This window comes from Ictalurus furcatus, chromosome 19, assembly GCF_023375685.1.
Source record: "Ictalurus furcatus strain D&B chromosome 19, Billie_1.0, whole genome shotgun sequence".
NCBI lineage: Eukaryota > Metazoa > Chordata > Actinopteri > Siluriformes > Ictaluridae > Ictalurus > Ictalurus furcatus.
In genome coordinates this window covers 8,749,088-8,770,420 of record NC_071273.1, presented here as the reverse complement: position 1 = coordinate 8,770,420, position 21,333 = coordinate 8,749,088, and the positions used below count along the sequence as shown (strand labels likewise).

Genomic DNA, 21,333 nt, shown 5'->3' with positions numbered 1-21,333 from the left:
AACAAATTCATAATTTTTTTAAGTGTGTCCCAAATTTACAAACACGCTGTCCCAAATGACCAAGCATGCCGTCTTAAATTACCAAACAGCGTAAACCATGCTCTCTTAGAATATAATATAAACCTCTTTCCTACAGATGTAAATTGTCAACACCGTGAGGGTTTCAGAAATGTATTGTATGCTGTGGAAAATGTATCATCCTGTGAAAATTTTAAATCTGTTCCAATATATCTGAATTTGCATTACAGTTCATTTTAATATATAGATTTTTTTTTCTGTAATCAGATTATACATTATATATGGTTAATGAATGAATTACTGTAAGTGTTATCTACAAGTTTAGTTTGGATAATGGTAGTTAGCTATCAAATGGTTATTTTTTAAATGTTAATTGTTAAAGCAGTTAATTGTTGTGTAGATAGCAAACGCTAACAACAGTTAAGTTACTTAGCTAACTAAGTTTAACTGTTAGTTATTGTTAGTTTAAATATTATAAATGGAATTGGCACTTTAACGTGACTTTAATTAACTTATCGTATTTATGTGAGTACAGCTTATCTTATAAACGTCGAAGCTTTAAATCAGCCCTGTAAGTATACAGATTTGTAAGTTATGTGTTAATTCATGCTGTTGGCACACTTTGAGTGTTAGTAGGTGTATGCAATTCTATGCTATAGCACAATCTGACTGTAAAAGTGTTCCAAACACTAAAACTATGAAATATAAATTAGCACACATGCTGTTTAACTGCAGTCAAACAATTGTCCTCCATTTCTTTGCAGTGACTTAAATTGTCAATGGGGATTGAGGACCTGAGCATGAGGAATGGCCGGGCGCTGTCCGACCAGTGGGCCGACGGTGTGGTGGTGCGACCCCGGACCACTGAACAGCACATCACTGTGCACAAGAGACTTGTGCTTGCCTTTGCCATCTCCATCCTCACACTCATTGTGGTGACAGCCATTGCCGTGATGCTGGGTGTCCGCTTTGAGAAATGCAGCGGTGGCAGTGAGAGAGTTGTTCTACCTGGTACTGGGACTAATCAGTCACGAGACGGAAATTCTGAGCATAAAGGGGAAGAGCTGCAGCCATGGCGGCATTCACGCTTACCTGCCACGCTACGCCCACGCCACTATGACCTTCAGCTCTCTGTGTTCATGGACAATTACACCTTCTCTGGCAAGGTGAGCATCGAGTTTGAATGTGTGAACGCTACCAAGTTCATTGTGCTACATGCGGACAGGCTGGATGTGGATAAGCTGGCTGTGTATTCAGATAGTAAAAAACCAGGTGCAATGAGGATCCACCGGCACTTCCACTATGCTCCCAACCAGGTCTACGTCATCACTTTGCACAGAGAAATGAAGCCACTCAGAACATACAAGATCAACATCACGTTTGAAGCTCAAATCGAAAACGAACTGTTGGGCTTCTTCCGCAGCTCATACATGCAGCACGGAGAGAAAAGGTAATTAGATAAGTGTAGTTTGATGCTACACAGCAAAATCCTCAGTACATGTCCAGCTGGGCTTACATAAACATTGTAAGTGTTAATTAAAATTTTAAATTTGTTATACAGTATGTGTAGGAAGTAAAAGGTATTAAGATGATTAAGGTCATATACACAAAGACATTCCATAGTGTTGAATTAACACAGCTTTGAACAATCATAGACAGTTCAGTTCAATTTTAATTTAACATATTTTTAAATGAGCTCTTACAATGTATAAGTACGGATGTCAAGGGTTTAGTCCCCCTGACTGTGCTCTGATCCTTCTGTTTTAAAGGTTTAAATGCTTGAAATTTGAAATTGAAGCAGTGAAATTAATATCCATCCAGTTTCTATACTGCTTATCCTACTGGGTCATGGGGAACCTGGAGCTTATCCCAGGGAGCATTAGGCACAAGGTACACCCTGGATGGGTGTACCTTGTCCATCCAGGGGTACACCCTGGATGGACACTATGGACACTTTGGACATGCCAATCAGCCTACAGTACTATGCATGTCTTTAGACTGGGGGAAGAAACCCCTTCAGCATAGGGAGAACATGCAAACTCCGTACACACAGGGCAGCGGTGAGAATCGAACCCCCAACACTGGAGGTGTGAGGCGAATGTCCTAACCACTAAGCCACCGTGTGACCTGAAATTAATATATTTATTTTCAAAATAAAATTTCTATGAAGAATAAAAAGAAAACAATAGAAATACTATACAGTATTGTTGGACAAGCAGCAAAGGGGCTCATACAACTGCTAAGAGACGCTCTGATTGTGCAAAATTTTATTAAGGCTACTTTATTAAGGCTACTTACTTATGATTTGTTTGGTTGCTGCACAATTCTATAGTGTATGTAATTTCATAATTTTAATGAATTTACTATCATTCTAAAGTAAGGAAAATAGTCAAAATAAAGGAACTATTCTATGAGTTTATGTGACCAAACCTTTGACTGGTACTGTAAATGAGCACAGTTCTTGTTAGTTTAATAGTGTGGAAGTTAATTAATCAGATGTGTAACAGTATGTGCAAGGAGGACAAATACATTCTGTGTGTTGTGCACCTTTGCCTTAATGAATAGTTTTGGGCATTTCTACCTAAAAGATAAAAATCCTGCTTGTCAATGTTAATTGATTACCTTTGGACCATGGAGGGTCGTTTATTCCACTTAGTCTTTTATAGCAGACATGTGCTTTTGAACAGTTTTGCAGTAAACCTACAATGTGTGCTTTTGCACGTATTTCGTAACAACTGTGGGGGAGTTGCTTTAGAGCTGACTGCTTGTTGAGAATGTGATACAAGTCATACTTTACCAGTGTTGGGCATGTGAGATATAATTATATTATCATCTGTACATGATATTAGGCTGCTGTGATATCCAGTTTATCACAGACTATATTATATTATCTGACCTGCTAATGTGGTGGAAAATATCTTCAACCAAAGGTAAAAAGGTTGCCAAAAAACAGACTTTATTGAAAATACAACAAAGCTGAGACGTCTGAATGAATACAGTTGTGGCACAGGCTTTTACAACACTTACTTTTCCAGCCTTTTGTTGACCCTGTCCCAACTTTTTTTTTTAGACGTGTTGTGGCCATCAAATTCAAAATTAGCTTATTTTTTCCTTAAAATGGTACATTTCCTCAATTTAAACATTTGATATGTTTTCTATGTGCTATTGTGAATAACATATGGGTTTATGAGATTTGCAAATCATTGCATTTTGTTTTTATCTACATTTTACACAATGTCCCAGTTGGAGTTGAGGTTGTATATTATCACAGTTTAGATGCTCATGTCATCCAGTCACTCTTAAAAAGCTTATTGTTTTTCAGTAACTCTTAAACATATGCTTAAATGCTGATTTAACATTCTTAATCTTTTACATTGTCATCTTAGTCTTCTACATTGTCAGCACTGTCAGCACTAACATTTTCATGATTAAAGCATGTTCAAACATATTTTTTAGGCCTCTGACGGATACAAAACATTTCTTGTTGATTAATTCACATTTTTGATTGAACCTGATATATAATAATAATACTCAAATCAAATTGTATTTAGGGAGCTATTTATGAAATTATCATTCATCTTCAGTAACCTCTTTATCCTGGTCCGGGTCTCGTGTAAATAGAGGCAGAAATCCAGAAAATCTCTGAAACTGGGTATGTGGCAGGAATACACCCTGACTAGGATGCCAGTCCACACGCATGCACACACACAAACACACACACATACACACAGACACACACAGACACATACACACACAGACACACACAGACACATACACACACATCTACGACTATTTAGCATAGACAATGGAAAAATTAGACAGATTTATAGCTTATACAGGCGCGTATAACATAATTTGGCATTAATCTTGTGGGTTATGGTATGTTAATCTTGTGTATTGAATAACTAGATAACCTTACCTTAATTATTTTGGATACAGTTTGCAAAACTGAAGCTATCAAATAAACCCATATATATATATATATATATATATATATATATATATATATATATATATATATATATATATACCTACCTACATACACACACACACACACACACACACACACAGTGGGGGAAATAAGTATTGAACACATCAAAACATTTTTTTTCAGAAAATATATTTCCAATGAGGCTATTCACATTAAATTTTCACCAGACATCAGTATTAACTCAAGAAATCCGCAAATTAGAATTCACAACATTAAAGTCATAAATAAAGTTATGTGTAATAAAGTGGAATGACAGAAAAAAGTATTGAACACGCTAAGAAAAAGCAGTTTTCCAAGGGAAGGTAAAGCAAGAAACCAGCTGAAATCCGTAAGTAATTATACCCCCTATCTGTGCAAATATCAGCTGGGTTAATAAATTGATGGTCTATAAAAAGGCTTTTCATTACCAAGGTGTCACACACAAAACATCTCATGATGGGTAAAAGCAAAGAGCTCTCCCAAGACCGTTGCAACCTTATTGTTGTGAAACTTATTGATGGAATCGGATACAGACGTTTTTCAAAACTTCTGAATCCTCCAGTAAGCACCATTGGGGCCATTATCCGCAAGTGGAAGCAACATCACTCCATCATCAACCGGACACGCACAGGAGCTCCTCACAAGATTTCTGACCAGGGAGTCAGAAGAATAGTCAGAAGAGTAGCTCAAGAGCCAAGGACCACTTGGAAAGCGCTCCAGAAACACTTGGAGGCAGCAGGTGCCATCATCACAGAGAAAGCAATAGGCAATTCACTCCACTGCTCACGCTCACCCCGCAAGACTCCATTACTAAAGAAAAGACATGTCGAAGCTTGTTTAAAGTTTGCTACAACTCATTTGGACAAGCCTATGAAATACTGGGAGAGTGTAGTCTGGTCAGACAAGAGCAAAATTGAACTTTTTTCACATCCCCCTAAAAACACTATACCAACAGTGAAGTTTGGAGATGAAGCATCATGGTGTGGGGCTGTTTTTCATCACATGGTACTGGCAGACTTCATATAATTGAAGGAACTATGAATAGAGTCCTTTACTGGGAGATTCTTGAGGAGAATCTGCTGCCATCCACCTGGATGATGAAGCTGAGACGTGGGTGGACCTTCCAGCAGGACAACGATCCAAAGCATACATCAAAGGAAACTCTCACTTGGATTCAGAGAAAAAAAATCAAGGCATTAGAATGGCCCAGTCAATCACCTTACTTGAATCCAAGTGAACAATATTTAAAGACAATATGTTTAGAAGAATGGGCCAAAAATCACACCTGAATACTGCAGCCTATTAATTTCTTCATACAGGAAGCATCTTGAAGCTGTCATTACAAACAAAGGCTTCTCCACGAAGTATTAAATACATTTCAGTTAGCGTGTTCAGTACTTTTTTTCCTGTGTCATTCCACTTTATTATACATAACTTCAATGTTTGACTTTAATGTTTGGGTTTCTTTATATATGTAGATTTCTTGAGTTAATACCAAAGTCTGGTGAAAAGTTCATGTGAATAACATCATTGGAAATAATATATTTACTGAAAATAATGTTGACGCGTTTAATACTGTATATATATATTATATATATATATATATATATAATGTATGTAATGGTTTTGGGTTAAAATTATTATTCTTTTTTTATTTTTTAAATATATTTCTCACTGCAATTAATTGACAGATTTACAACTGGCAAGTTTCAGTTTTCTTTCAGGGTCGGTTTGAGACCCAAGTTAGAGAGCAGGTTGGTAGGTTGTATATGATCTATAGAGTGAACATAAACCCAAATGCTTATCTGACACTCACTTTGTTTGGTGACATTAAGATAAAAAATTGGGTGAGTGTTAAAACAAAAAAGTGTAGCCTCTTTGTGGACATTTAACATACCAGAAAGCTGAGATGAATTACTCACATTAGAGAGCAATTCTTTGTAATGCCCCCATAATTCTGATGAAATTGTACACATTTCAGTGCAGATAATATTTCCAAAATAGTGATGGGTATACAGTGTACATGCTGTAAACTTACATGATATAAAATCATGCTGTGATTTTTTTGTTTAGCTATGTAGTTAATTATTTAGCTATTAAAAACTAAAAATAAAACCACTGATCCCGAGTGCATGGAACTAGTCCAGGATTCATTTTCATCTCCTTAATCTGGCACATGAATGGCCTGCTCTTGCAAACACTGCATATACTTCTGCCCTCCATATTGCTGTAATACATCAATATGGAGTCTGCAGATGATTCACCCATGCAGCAGCTGACCCTAGTGACCATTCGTGCTACAGGCAGACCACCTTATATTGACACATTATATACACACACAACACTTTGCCTAGGATTCAATGTAAAACAAAAACCAGCTATAAACTTAGGGTTTGAAAAAACCCCAGTTTAACACAGGGGGTCTGGGCTGTGGGAAGCCCCAGGCACATTCTGTTTCACAAGAGGATGTTGGCAAACGATTTGACACAGGCCAACTCCTAGTAGCTACTCTGAAATCCCAGATTACTTTTGGCATTCTGGCCAAAAACATTGTGACTCTCACATCAATGCCAATGAAGTCCTGCATCCAAAATCTACAGCCACCAACTGAGTTCATCCACACTAATTAAGTAGGCTAGTAATCATCTCAATCTGTTTGGCTAAATATGAGGTTTTTTCTACACAGCCAAATCACACTTTGCTAATAAATCTGGATAACTAGTTTTATAAGTACTGTTGACTGCTTGCCTCTTCCTTGAATCTACAGCAAAACTAATTCATTCATTCATCAATTCATTCATCTTCAGTAACTACTTTAACCTTAACTATGAAATATGCTAAATAATTTACTAATTTGTTTCTGTTGTTGTACTTAAGTATCTGCCCTCACAGGAATAGTACCTGGCAATGCTGGCCATTTACAAAGCTATTATAATAAAAATCTGTGCAGTGTCTTATCTGTTCAAACTGGGAGGGACCTATAAAGCTGAAATGGATTGGCAATATGATGTTTCAAACATGGATTTGCAAAGTAAAAGATCTGATAAAAATGTGTTAAAAAAAAGTAATATAAAAAATAAGTGGAGCAAATAACAAGTGGAACAAAGCAACAGCAACCTTATTTACAGCTGTTTCTATGGTAACTGCAATCGTCAGCCCAGAGAAATGGCTTGCTTCTTTCTACATACTGTATGTGGAACACACAGGGCAAAGCATAATGGCCTCTACAACCTATGTAGGATTTGTCCTGTGGCTTACAACTCATTTTCCTGAAGTTTACCTAATCAGACTTGTATGGTTTGCAGTCATCTAACTTGGGGTCTAAGACAGAGTAAAAAACATATGAGAGATATGTAATATGGACGAACCTGCCAGAAGGACAGGTTTTTCCAAAAGGCACCTAAATGTTATGGAATAGGGAGCTCATGCGTAGGTACTCTAGTTTTACAGATACATCAATGTAACTAATCCATAATGGACCATAAAATAGATAGAATACCAGAATCTCTGTATTCTCTTTATTCAATTATTTATTTGTATCAAATGCTTCATATTAGCTATGAGGTTTGGTTGTTGCTTTTAGGCATGGGACAGAGACAGAGGTGCCCTATATCTGCACATGTATCAGTGTAAGAATCTGAAAGGACTGGCTTTTTTTTTCTAGACAGGTCTTTGCTAACAAGGTGACTGACTCTTTGGGCATTTTTTCTTTGTTGACTTTTGTAGTTTTAACAACATAATGTTCCTCAGATATTTCCATTCTATTTGTAATAGTAAGAATAATAATATATTCTGCAACAATATGTAAGTCAGAAGACCCATGCAGCTACTTCCATCAGTTTAGCATCAGGCACATGAAACAAAACAAATTTGACTGGCTGACCAAATGAATCCTCAGCCACACTGTACAGCCTCCATCTTTCACATCTGCTTAGCATTCCTTGGTTTGGTCTTGGCTGGAGATACAGTGACACTCTTCCAGGAAGAAGATGATCTAAATCTGGGTGGGGAAGCCACATTTCATCCACTTCCTATTAGAATAGCTCTTAACTTTTACTTTGGAGAGCCCTAATGGGAATCTCCATCAAGCTGTCAGCTGCTGAGCTGGTACGACTGTGAAGAATTATCCCCAACTACTCACTGAGATTGTCTTTATACAATTTCCCCATTTGTGGAAATATCTAAAAGACTGAAATAATATCATAATAATATTTTAGAATCTGCCCCACAAAGCACAAAAAAAAAATATAACTAATTATATAGAACCAGATTATTTCCAAACATGTTTGAATTTGTTTAGCTATGATATAGGCAGTTTTTTTTTCAGGAGTTCAGGATGCCTCTTTTTTTATTCCTAACATAGCAACAAAAGAGAGGTAATTGATCAAGAATCTTCTCTCTGACAGTTTCTAATGCAGGTAAAGCGATTGCAAGGCAGGACTAATTGTAAAATGTGAAACCTTCGAGGTCACAGTTCTTCTCAGCCCACACATTCCCTTGATTTTAACTCTCTATTTGACATTCTTCAGGAGCTGTGCACAATATAGGGATCGGGAATTCAAATCTTGATGATGCCATAGCCATCTGTGGCCAGGGGCCCTAGATAGCAAAATTGGCCGTGCTCTCAGGGAGGGAGTGGTGGCATACACCCTTGATTGGCTAGTGTCGCTGTGATTGACACCCATGATTACCTAGTGTCGCTGTGAATGAGTGTAATACCCCACCCCCTAATGTTGTATGAGCAGCAGTTTGAAAAGATGCGGTTGGCTGGCTTCACGTGCCTGCTGCCTGATGGGTGGGAATTGGCCATGAATAAATTAGGGAGAAAATCGGGAAAAAAATCTGCAGCCACTCTCAGCCTTATCCAGGTCATGGTGGATGGCTAAAGGGGTATTTTATGAAATCATATATTTATATGAATATTTTCATGAACATAAACATTTAACACATTTAATCTTAAATATAAACAGCATATAAGTTGCACATTATATGCTTAAATTAAAATGTCTCCATAGAAACACTTCAATTCATAGGCCATACTGTATACTTCTGGTAGGCTATGCCATTTTCTTTCACCTCTATGTAGTATTCTTATTGCGGGACTTTAAAGAAGAAAATTATTTTGATTTGGTTCAAGAACGTGTAAGTGTACATCAAATGAAGCTGCCATCAGGAAATCATCCACCATCATTTGAACTTTTAAAAGTCACAGTTAAACTTTTAAAAGAGCTGGGACAAGGTGAAATGACCTTTTCAGTTGTGATTGTTCACTTAAAAACTTTTCACATATATTCAGGGTCTCCTGTTGAATCTTTTTTCTATTTACTCTTATTTTCCTCTCCTTTTGCCTCACCACTCTTTTTATGTGGGTTCACTTGTCCTGATGTTTCTCTTCTTATCTCTCTGAATTCCTTTTCTTTGTCCATGTCTCTTAATTTCTTCTCATTAAATCCGATCTTTGTCTCACCCTCTCCTTTCTCCATTCTTTTTTAAACAACCCTTTTCTCTTACTTTCTCACCACTTTCTCACCACCACAGGTATCTCGCTGTGACCCAGTTCTCACCAACTCATGCGAGGAAGGCTTTCCCGTGTTTTGATGAGCCAATCTACAAAGCCACTTTCATTGTGAGACTGAGGCATGATGCCTCCTACCAGTCCCTCTCTAACATGCCCATTGAGGAATCGAGCCTGGATGACGATGGCTGGATTACCAATCACTTTTACAGGACACCTCGTATGTCCACTTACTATCTGGCCTGGGCAGTATGCAACTTCACCTACCGAGAGTCGATCACAGATAGTGGAGTTGTGGTAAGTTTTACACAAGGGTTTATAACCCACTCTGCATTAACATTTACAGAATGGAGATTTACTGTGCTTTCAAATAGGTATTAGGGGCCAAGCACTGAAGGTGCGTAGGCACCTATTGTATCCGTTAGTTTTCCTAGTCTTCTTCTTCTTCCCCATTGGGAGTCTATGGCAGCCCTATGAACCATAAGTAGGAAAATTCTTAAATTTGGCACACTCATAGTTTATCATGATGACTAGTATCTCTAACAGTTATGGGCTCTCTATGACCAACTGTATAGCGACAGCACTAGTTCAATAATTTACTATTCAAATTGTTATAATTGTTGAAGACTTTGCCCTAGAGAAAACACATTTAGTTAATCCGATTGCTCTCCTCATATTGATCACAATCCATATCTTACATTAAGACTCCACCAATTACAGTAGTCACCATTTTGAAATGTACAGTATTCAGTTTTTTCGCTACTCTTTGTTCAAATTTTGTCAAATTTTTTACCAAAATTGGCTGAGATGATCAATGGACAGAGCCGCACGAAATGACTGAACAGAATGTTGTTATTCATATTTTTTCAAAAGTTATGATGTTGCAAATTTAGCGGTGACCCAAAATTGGATCAGAGGCTGTATCTTGGCCATACTTTGATCAATCTTAACGAAACTTGGTAGGCTTCATCCGCAGCCTGATCTGGGGGTCCATGCCAAATTTGAGAACAATGCCACCTACAGGCCATGAGATATGAAAAATGAATATTTTTGCATATAACTTTTTAATACTTTGTCAGAAATGTATGATCTTGGTGTCTACAGATTCAGTGGACACTGTGATTCTGGTCATACCAATTTTGCCAGGATCGGACCGGCTGTCCATCATTTTGAAATTTGCCATATATTGTAATATCTTTTAAAATGTTTGACATATTGCCACAAAACTTGGTTGGGATCATTCATAGCATGTCCTATAGGTACCTGATAAATTTGAACACTCCACCACCAAGTGTTCTCGAGATATATGGTTTTCTGTAAAAACATAACTTTTGAAAACATTGTCCAAAATTAGTTTTTTTTGGTGGCATTACATGTCTGGCGCACTGTGATACATGACAAGTATTACTTCTAAAAGTCCTGGTTTTGATTCCTGCGTAGTGTATGTTCTTAAAGGTCTGTGGCTTTCGCTTCCTTTCTTTTGTGGCTCAGCATTGTGGTAACCTTTCAACCTCTTATCATGTGAATAAATGCCTCTGTTCTTTTCATTTCCTGTTCAGATCTTATTCTCAGCTGTGTTTCTGAACCTATCTTTTATTCATTCATGTACATTCTTTTTCTCTTCATGTTCTTCAGGCTCCGCATTGCGCTTGCTGCACCTTTGGTGCTTTGCCCCTTTAAATGCTGGCCCCTTTAATTTATATTTAGAACTAGAGCTAGTACATTAACAATGTGTGATGAACCAGACTTGGGATGAGGATCTATGTACATTTATTAAAACACAATCAAAATCCAAAGTTAAAAAACAGGAAAACATTACACACAGTCAGGCATTAACAATCGACATGGTTAATTCTCAGGGATGTATTGGCAAGACTTTGCAATAACCATGTGCTTGAAAAAGTCAGCAAGTGAACGGAATATGAACAAATTAATTACAATTCTGAGAACAGTGACCTCTCTTTGCAGGGAGGCGTACTATCCTGGGCTGTGACATATACTGTAAATACTGTAAATATGAGATGAAAACCTTGAAAGTAATGCAAATAAACATATACAGAAAGAAGGAATATGCAGTCACATAGGATACTGATGTAAAAGAGGATCCAAGAACTCTGTGGTCCTTTCATACACCCAAGCATATTTGAAAAGCCTTGGTCAGCTACCAGATTAACCTGTGGGGATAAGCCTGTTGAGGTTTGCAACAAGTCATATGTTTTAAAAAAAAAATGGGCACAGTTATGAAGTTAGTCCCAGAACACTATGGAGTAAGTTGCATTTTATGACTTAACAATTTCTTGCAACACTTGCATCAAATGAACCTACCAGAAATATTCTTAAGATCACACTGCGGTTTTCAAGATAAGATGGCAGGTTTCTGACTGCAACCTGTGTTTGGCATTAGTGCTATATTCACACAAAGATAGAATTACATGACAGCTATACCCAGCGGAAACCCCCTAGGTACGGGGAGAGCATGCAGGTCCGTGTGGACAGAGTGGAGGTGGGATTTGAACCCCGAACACTGGAGATGCGAGGCAGCCGTGTTAACCACTAAGCCACTACGCCCCCAGCAGTCACACTACATTTTTGCATTGAAATTTTGTCATTGCGGTGAAGCAAAATCAGGCGATTATGTACAGTCCAAGAGTGACATGTTTCTGGAGAGAAAGTAATAGTTCAATGAACAGTTATCTTTAGCCAGGTAGCTTGTTTGTTTGTTGTTTTGTTGATAATTTAAATGTTGTTTTGCTGACATTATGTTGACAAATATAATAAATATATTCAAAAGTGGTGAACTGCAGGGTCCCAGCAATCTTTGCAAATACCGTCCACAATGGCTAATTCTTGCCAAGTTACATAGAACAATAAAGAGACCAGTGTATTGTGGCAGTACTTCAGTGATATCCATGTGAAATGCCTGCTAAAAGCTGATTGGTTGACAGTGGCCATGATTTTGAAGCAACCTAGTACTAGTACTAGTTTGAAAAAATAGGTTTTGCATATTGTGCAAATTACAGTATACCTGAGAAGCAGCTATCTAAACTAAGCTCTGCTCCCAATATACCTCCTACTTTCAGTGCTTACACTTCTAATAATAAGCAGTTTCTCCATGTTCAGTCTTTCAAAAAACAAGACCCCAGCACCAATTGTGTGTCCTATTGCTCCACACATCCAAGATTGGCAGATTTTTGGGTTTAAAGATGAATTTGGCACAAAGCAAATCCATTTTTTGCTTATCGAATTCTCTCCCATTCAAGTGAGTAGGCTTTTTGGTCATGCAGATTTTATTTGTGTGACGTATGACTGCTACTTTAGATGTACATGCTATACATCAGCTACTAACTTCAGTTGTTTTCTATAATAAACATTTGGCTTACAGTTAGACATGGCCTTTGTTTAAGGTTGATTAGGGTTTATGACCAAGGAAGAAATGATGGACACTTTCTACATATATAATTCATTTATGCTACTACAGTTTATTGAATATGTAAATAATTGGATCCATTTACTCAAACTGTACAGATGAAATGAGTTAAAACATTTTAATTAGTCTTAAACTCAATCTCTAAGGTTCCTCATAGTCTCTACAGACTTTAGGTGTTTAGTGAATATGCTCACATCTGTTGCAGTATTAAAGAAAAGAAGATAATTGTGATTAGAGTGGAATCTGATTGATAATAACTAGCATGATCATCTGTTTAGTAAGCCTCAATTATTTAATCCCTCTGGCTGTAATCAGCAAGCACAAATGTTCAAGAAGAATTCAGCAAGATAAAATGATGTGAAAAGTAACATCTGTTATTTATTTATAGGGTGTGCTTTTTTGTTTGTACATTTCAAGCAATCTGAAATGTTTTCTAGCAGTCTTTAAGTCTCATTCTCGTTTTGCAAGGCAGCTAATCTAGCTGCTATTGTCACCTTGGACTTGATGCTATCTCCCTCATTTCACACACCATGAGCAAGGTACTCCCCATGCAGACAGTATAAAGTTTCCAACTATGTGTGTAGAATATGCAATATATTTTATCTTGTTAGATTTTGCTTGTTTGTTTTTTCTTTTTAATAGAAGAGGATAGTCATGGTCTCATTCTGTCTTGTGTGAGTGGGTGATTAAATACTTAAAGAAAATTATTATAATTTCATATTTATGTATTTGTTAAAGTTTACATTCAATATTCATTAAATTTGTAGTTGCAAAATTTGTGCCCTGAGTTTCCTGGGATAGGCTCTAGGCTCCTCCATGACCCTGTGTAGGACAAGCGGAATGGAAAATGGACAGATGGATGGATGTTCTATTGTGTTCAATGGGTGCATCTCCTGCTACCTTAAATGGGCAAATCAAGCTGGTAGATGTCCGTAATTCCTAATCTAAAAGGTTAAATCTAAAAAAAAAAAAAAAAAAAACAACAAAAAAAAATGCTGTTGATTGTGATCCAAATAGTAAGAATTAACATTATTTTCAAGTATTAACGAGTATATTAACAAATCTATTAACAAGTATTTCAGTGCATGCATGTTAAGGATTTAAGGAACACCAACCTTAAATGCAGTACCTGGCTTTGATATTTAGATGATAATGAAGTAATTAGTAGTAGATCATCTCCATCAGCAATAGACACTCATTCTAGCACCACTGTTCAGTTTTGAGCTCGCCTAGTCCTCACTCTTCCCTCTAGCACCTTCCTGAGAACTTAATCAGTGTCCTTGGCCAGCATCCTAGTCCTATTAGTGTAATTACTCCCCACCATCTGGGTCATTTCTTTCACCAATGACAGCTCTCATTTAGTTTTACATTTACTTCCAATATTATGATTTGTAGCAGTTAGCCATGCACTAGCTCTTTCCATAAATCACATTAGATGGGAACGCTCATCTGAGCAGCCCATCTGTCAAACTGGTCAAGCTGTGTCAGAAATGACAGAAGAGTTAAGTGTCAGCCTGGTGTCAAGATATACACATGGTCATACCTAGTGTGTGCTCCTGTACAGTACATATCACCATGAACACTGACTGTGTACACATACACATGCTCATACACACTGTACAGTAAACTCAAAGTATTTCACCTTTAAAACCTTAATTTCATTAATAATTTTTAATCAATTTGCAAAAAAGGCAAACAGATTGTTTATACAATTTTTATTTTATTTTGTTGTTTTTAAAAACCTGCGATTTATATTTTACACAAGTATTCAGGCCCTTTGAGTGAAACTACCAAGATTCTTTGTAGACCTGGCCACCCAGCCAAACTGAGAAAAGAAAGGAAAATGGCATTTGTCAGAGAGGAGAACAAGAACCAGAAGGTAAATCTGAAAGGTCTAGAAGGACCTGTCTAGATATGGGAGAACTTGCCAGAAGAAGAACAATAACTGAAGCCATCCAGACAAAAACTACTCTGAGCTGAGTATGCATCAGTAAATGCATGTTCTGTGCAATTGCATGCTTAGGATCCTTGACCTGTTGGAAGGTAAAACACAGATAATTAATTGTTCATGTTTTATGAGTGTCCAAATTATATTTTATATGGCTTCGTTTCAACAGTTGTTTTCTTCTCATCATTCCTTTATAAAGCCCAGCTTTGTGACATGTCCAAGCTACACAGCTGTGCTAAATCTGGAATGGTATGTTCCACAAGCACATGTGGGTGTCATTGATCATTTGTCCACATATTTTTGGCCATATAGTGTAGCTTTGGGTAGGACAGGTGTTCAGTGTTGTGATGCTAGAGGTGATGTTGCCAAACCTGATGGACTGGGGTCTCTTGGTCAAAAGGTCCATGGTCCAGTTGAGGGGAGGTTTTGAAACCGAGCATGCTTGGCTTTCCTATAATTCGATGTGTGATGATTATGTGAATACTGAACTAAAGTCTGTAAACAGAATACTCACATAATTGTACTTTTTTGGTCCAGTTGGGTCAGTGATATGTGAGGGCAGAGGATAAGGTGTCCTCTGTTGGCCTGTCATATGGTGGGAAGCTCTTTATGGATTTCATTACTAGCTTTTCATAGAAATTTGTGAAGATTTATCTGGAGTGCTACAGACCAGTATTCATTGAGGTGGGACATATGATTTATTTGGCACATGGAAGATAGTAGTCATCTTGAAGCACACAGGGACAACTTGCTGGCTCAGGGAGATATTGAAGATAGTCAGTTAGGACATCTTCAGATTGATCAGCACATCCCTTCAGCACCTGATCAGGCAGGTGTAAAGATCGTGTATTGTTGACCTGAGAAGAACTCTAATCAGCTAATTAACTCAAAACACCTGCAAAGGTTCCCTTAGCCTTTAATCTCTCAGTCTAGTTCAGTACACACAACCACAATCATGGGGAAGATTAAAGTAAATTTTGCATTTCATTTGGAAATCAAGGTCCCAGAGTCTGGAGGAAGAGTGGAGAGACACATAATCCAAGTTACTTGAACTGCAGTGTAAAGTTTCCACAGTCAGTGATGATTTGTGGGACATGTCATCTGTTGGTTTTGGTCCACTGTGTTTTTTGAAGTCGAGAGTCAATGCAGCATCTACTAAGAGATTTTAGAGCACTTCATGCTTCCATCTGCTGACGAGCTTTATGGAGATGCTGATTTCCTTTTCCAACAGGACTTGGCACCTGCCCACAGTGCCAAAAATACTAGTAACTGGTTTCTGACCATGATATTACTGTGCTTGATTGGCCAGCCAACTCGCCTGACCTGAACCCCATAGAGAATCTATGAGAGACACCAGGCCCAACAATACAGATGAGCTGAAGGCCGCTATCAAAGCAACCTGGGCTTCCAGAACACCTCAGCAGTGCCACAGGCTGATTGCCTCCATGCCACACGTGTTGATGCAGTAATTCATGCAAAAGGAGCCCCGACAGTGTATCGAGTGCATAAATTAACATACTTTTCAGAAGGTAGACATTTCTGTATTATAAATTCTTTATTCTAATATTTTGAGATACTGGATTTTGATTTACATTAGCTCTAAGCCATAATCATCAAGATTAAAACAAAAAAAAAGTTTTGAAATATTTCACTTTATGTGTAATGAATCTAGAATATATAAAAGTTCCACTTTTTGAATTAAATTACGGAAAAAAATCAAATTTTTTGAGATGCACCTGTATGGTTGCACTTCGCTTCTCTGATAAACTGATAGACTGGCCCTTGCTATGTGGAAGGCAGACTTGTCGTCTAAACTAAAGGCAGTGTCTTGAGTTTTCAGCAGTACACACATTTCTCCAGTGAACTACGGCTTCTGCTTAGTGTGTGTGGTGATGGTCTTGAAGGAAGGACTATGCTCCAGTCTGTGTGCTCAAACAGTCCTGAAGTGATGAGAGGGTTACAGTGAGCTTGTCAAGCCGTCACCATTCAAGGGTGTGTTGTTGGAGAGCAACAACAGTAATTCACTGCTATTCATGCCACATTAGCGGTACTTAACTCAAACAACTACCGTTTACTCTTGCACTTCCTCCCATTATGGTGTCTCGCAGCTGCCCTACTATTGCTCAGCTCAACAGATATGATGAAAACCCTTCTAAATGTCTGGGATTTCTGGTGCAATGATGGTTATAATATACAGTATATCATTTTTTTCTTGTGATAGTCAATGTCAGAAAATACCAATATACCAAAATGTGTTTTAGCTTGGCCTACTGGCATGTGGTCTAACCGGGAGTTAGTTTCAGGCAATGGGTGAAATGAACCAGTCCTCATAAAGGATATTGTCAAAGAATTTATCTTTAGACACACTAATGAACTTAAGTCTTGACATTTGTCACAACAGAATATTAGTAGAGAGAAGATTAATCCAGCTCAAGCTCCTGGTTCCACAGTGTGAGAGGAGACTCTAATTCATGAATTAGAAATTAGAAATACCAGGTTAACCACATCAGAATATCAGAAATGACAGGAGAGAGGTCTGTGCTTCTGCTACAGGGAAACAGCTCATCATATCGCCCAGTGAGCCATACAGTCCAGAAATCCATTTTTGCAAAACATTTAGTCTTGCAGCTTTAAGACACCAAATATACACTAATCAGCCATAACTTTAAAACCACCTCCCTAATATTGTATAAGTCCCCCTTGTACTGCCAAAACAGCTGTGACCTGTTAAGGCATGGACTTCACAGAACCTCTAAAGGTGTGCTGAGGTTTCTGGCATCAAGACATTAGCAGCAAATCCTTTCACTCCTGTAAGTTGCGAGGTGGGGCCGCCATAGATTGGACTTGTTTGTCCAGCACATCCCACCGATGCTTGGTCAGATTGAGATCTCGGGAATTTGGAGGCCACCTCGAACTTTTTGTCATGTTCCTTAAACCATTCTTCAGCAATTTTTGAAGTGTGACAGGGCACATTATCTTGCTGAAAGAGGCAACTGCCATTAGGGAATACTGTTGGAATGAAGGGGTGTACTTAGGTAGGTGGTATGTGTCAAAGTAACATCCACATGAATGCCAAGACCCAAGATATCTCAGCAGAACATTGCCCAGAGCATCACACTTCCTCCACCAGCTTGCCTTCTTCCAGTAGTGCATCCTGGTGCCATTTCTTCTCCAGGTAAGTGACACACATGCACCCAGTCATCCACATGATGTAAAAGAAAACGTGATTCCTTAGACAAGGCCACCTCCGTCCATTACTCCATGGTCCAGTTCTGATGCTCACCTGCCCTTTCGGGCACTTTTGGCAGTGGACAGGGGTCAGCATGGGTACTCTGAAAAGTCTGCGTTTATGCAGGCCCCAAGCTGCGATACACTGTTTGTTCTGACACCTTTCTATCATAACCAGTATGACCTTTTTCAGCAGTTTGTGCTACAGTAGCTCTTCTGTGGGATCAGACCAGACGGGCAAGCCTTCGCTCCCCAGGTGCATTAATGAGCCTTGAGCGCCCATGACCCTGTCTCCGATTTACCGGTTGTCTTTCCTTCGGCCACTTTTGGTAGGCACTAACCACCTACCAGAAACACCCCACAAAACCTTTTGGAGATGTTCTGCTCCAGTAGTCTAGCCAACACAATTTGGCCCTTGTCAAAGAACTTCTGCTTAATTTATTCCATTCAGTATATTCCTTGACAGGTGCCATTGTAACGAGATAATCAATGTTATTCACTTCACCTGTCAGTGATTTTAATGTTATGGCTAATTGGTATACATATTGTAATGACAATATTAATAAATAATAGGTTTAACGAATAATAATAAATAGTATTTAGTATAAATCGTATAAATAGTATTTATTAATAATATTTTAAATAATAATATTTAACTTGTAAAATTAATACAAATCAACAGAAATTGCCAGTGAAGCTGTTTCAACACGTGTAGTTTTTGTTATTAGGGAGTGGAATTGTTTTCCTGGTGGTATTTTTGGAATAGGTCATTAGCAGAGTGGAAGATGTCACTGATGATTTTTCCTGCTCGCCTCTTCGTCCTGGCGATGTAGAGGTCTTCAAGCGATGATGGGCTGCAGCCGATGATTTTCTCAGTGGTCTTGATAGTGCGTTGCAGCTTACTCATTTCTATGCAGGAGGCTGCACAAACCAGATAGTGATGACAGACATAAGGAAGCTTTCTATAATAGCAGTATAGAATTGTACCAGTATAGCCTGAGGTAGATGGAACTTTGCCAACTGCCATAAGAAATACATCCTGCATCACTGGAAACACAGTCATTTGTATAGTACGAATATAAGATTGGTGAAAGAACATAATCTTGTGGTGCTCCAGTGCTGAGTGACTGGGGTTCAGACATGTTCTGACCAATTGTCACAAACTGCTTCCTGTCAGAAATGAAGTTTGTGATCCATGTACAGATGGAGCCAGATACTTGCAAAGTGACAAATTTCTCTTGTAGGAGCTCAGAGACGATGGTATCGAAGGCAGAGCATAAATCTACGAAGAAAATCCCAGTGGTGCTTGAAAGTTTGTGAACCCTTTAGAATTTTCTATATTTCTGTATAAATGTAATCAAATTTTTACACAAGTCCTAAAAGTAGATGATCGAATATTACATATTACGTGTTGATGGTGGGTAGAGAGACTCTGATGATCTTTTCAGCTGTCCTCACAATTCGCTGTAGGGTCTTGAGATTGGAGGCTGTGCAGTTCCCCTGTCTACCCGGGTGGTACAGGAACTGTATAGCCTCCGATCACAAGACGCTACAGCGAAGTGTGAGAACAGCTGAAAAGATAAACCGCTGTGTCCGCAAAGCCACCAGTATTGCGAACAACCCTGCTCACCCCGCACATGGACTTTTCATCCTCGTGCCATCTGACAGAAGGTACAGGAGCATCCGTGCCACCACCAGCAGACTCAACAGTTTCTTCCCAACAGTTTCTTCCCTGAGGCAGTCAGATTACTCGACACCCTGCTGCCTCCCAACGCTCACCTGGGCTAGTCAAAGACCTAACCCAGTACAACTCATACCACGGCACAATGCACTTTGCATAGCTGTGTCAGTCACTTTATATTATGGAATTTATATTTTTTCTGCCAATATTGTTACTATACTTGTGCTGCTACATTACACAATAGCTTATAGTTTACAGCCCATGTTCTGTGTTTTTATTGTCCTGTATTTATTGTTTTGCATTCGTCTCACACTGTTGTGTATTGCACTTTATGTAGTCTTGCGTACTACTGTGTTGCACCATGGGCCTGAAGAAACATCATTTTGTTCCAATGTATACACTCTATATAGAGGAATGACAATAAAATCCCACTTGAACTTGAACTTCATATCTGTGAGTGTCAAAAGTGTGTGAACCTTTGCTTTTAGTATCTGGTGAGATTGTGCAACAATAATTAACTAAACATTTCCGGTAACTGATAATCAGTAATATGTTATATTTTTAACAAAGATATATTTTTTGGATAAACCTGTTTTGTGTTTGCAATTGTTTGATATCCATGAGTATTTTTGTGAATTTTTTTTAACAAAAGATCAATCAAAAGGTTAAACAATAAAGACAATTTTTAACGGCCTGCTTTGCTCATATTTACTAAGGGTGCCAATATTAGTGGAGGGCATTGTATGTATATGTGTGTGTGTGTGTTTGTATATATATATTATATATATATATATATATATATATATATATATATATTTAATTGACTATACATCGGTGCATCTCTAATATATATATATATATATATATATATATATATATATATATATATATATATATATATATATATATATATATGTATATACAGTGAGGGAAAAAAGTATTTGATCCCCTGCTGATTTTGTATGTTTACCCACTGACAAAGAAATGATCAGTCTATAACTTTAATGGTAGATTTATTTGAACAGTGAGAGACAGAATAACAACAAAAAAATCCAGAAAAACGCACATCAAAAATGTTATAAATTGATTTGCATTTTAATGAGGGAAATAAGTATTTGACCCCTCTGCAAAACATGACTTAGTACTTGGTTTAAAAACCCTTGTTGGCAATCACAGAGGTCAGACGTTTCTTGTAGTTGGCCACCAGGTTTGCACACATCTCAGGAGGGATTTTGTCCCACTCCTCTTTGCAGATCTTCTCCAAATCATTAAGGTTTCGAGGCTGACGTTTGGCAACTCGAACCTTCAGCTCTCTCCACAGATTTTCTATGGGATTAAGGTCTGGAGACTGGCTAGGCCACTCCAGGACCTTAATGTGCTTCTTCTTGAGCCACTCCTTTGTTGCCTTGGCCATGTGTTTTGGGTCATTGTCATGCTGGAATATCCATCCACGACCCATTTTCAATGCCCTGTCTGAGGGAAGGAGGTTTTCACCCAAGATTTGACGGTACATGGCCCTGTCCATCGTCCCTTTGATGCGGTGAAG

General features: G+C 38.1%; 1 protein-coding gene across 1 annotated transcript in view; it reads left to right on the top strand.

Annotated features, from left to right (window-relative positions):
• The first annotated feature begins 381 nt into the window (after positions 1-381).
• Positions 382-21,333, top strand: part of LOC128622969 (thyrotropin-releasing hormone-degrading ectoenzyme-like) — a 186,841-nt gene continuing 165,889 nt past the window's right edge. The window contains exons 1-2 of the mRNA XM_053649753.1: positions 382-1,468; positions 9,527-9,800. Coding sequence (XP_053505728.1) covers positions 798-1,468; positions 9,527-9,800 — 945 coding nt within the window. The 5' untranslated portion in view covers positions 382-797. The remainder of the gene's footprint in view (positions 1,469-9,526; positions 9,801-21,333) is intronic.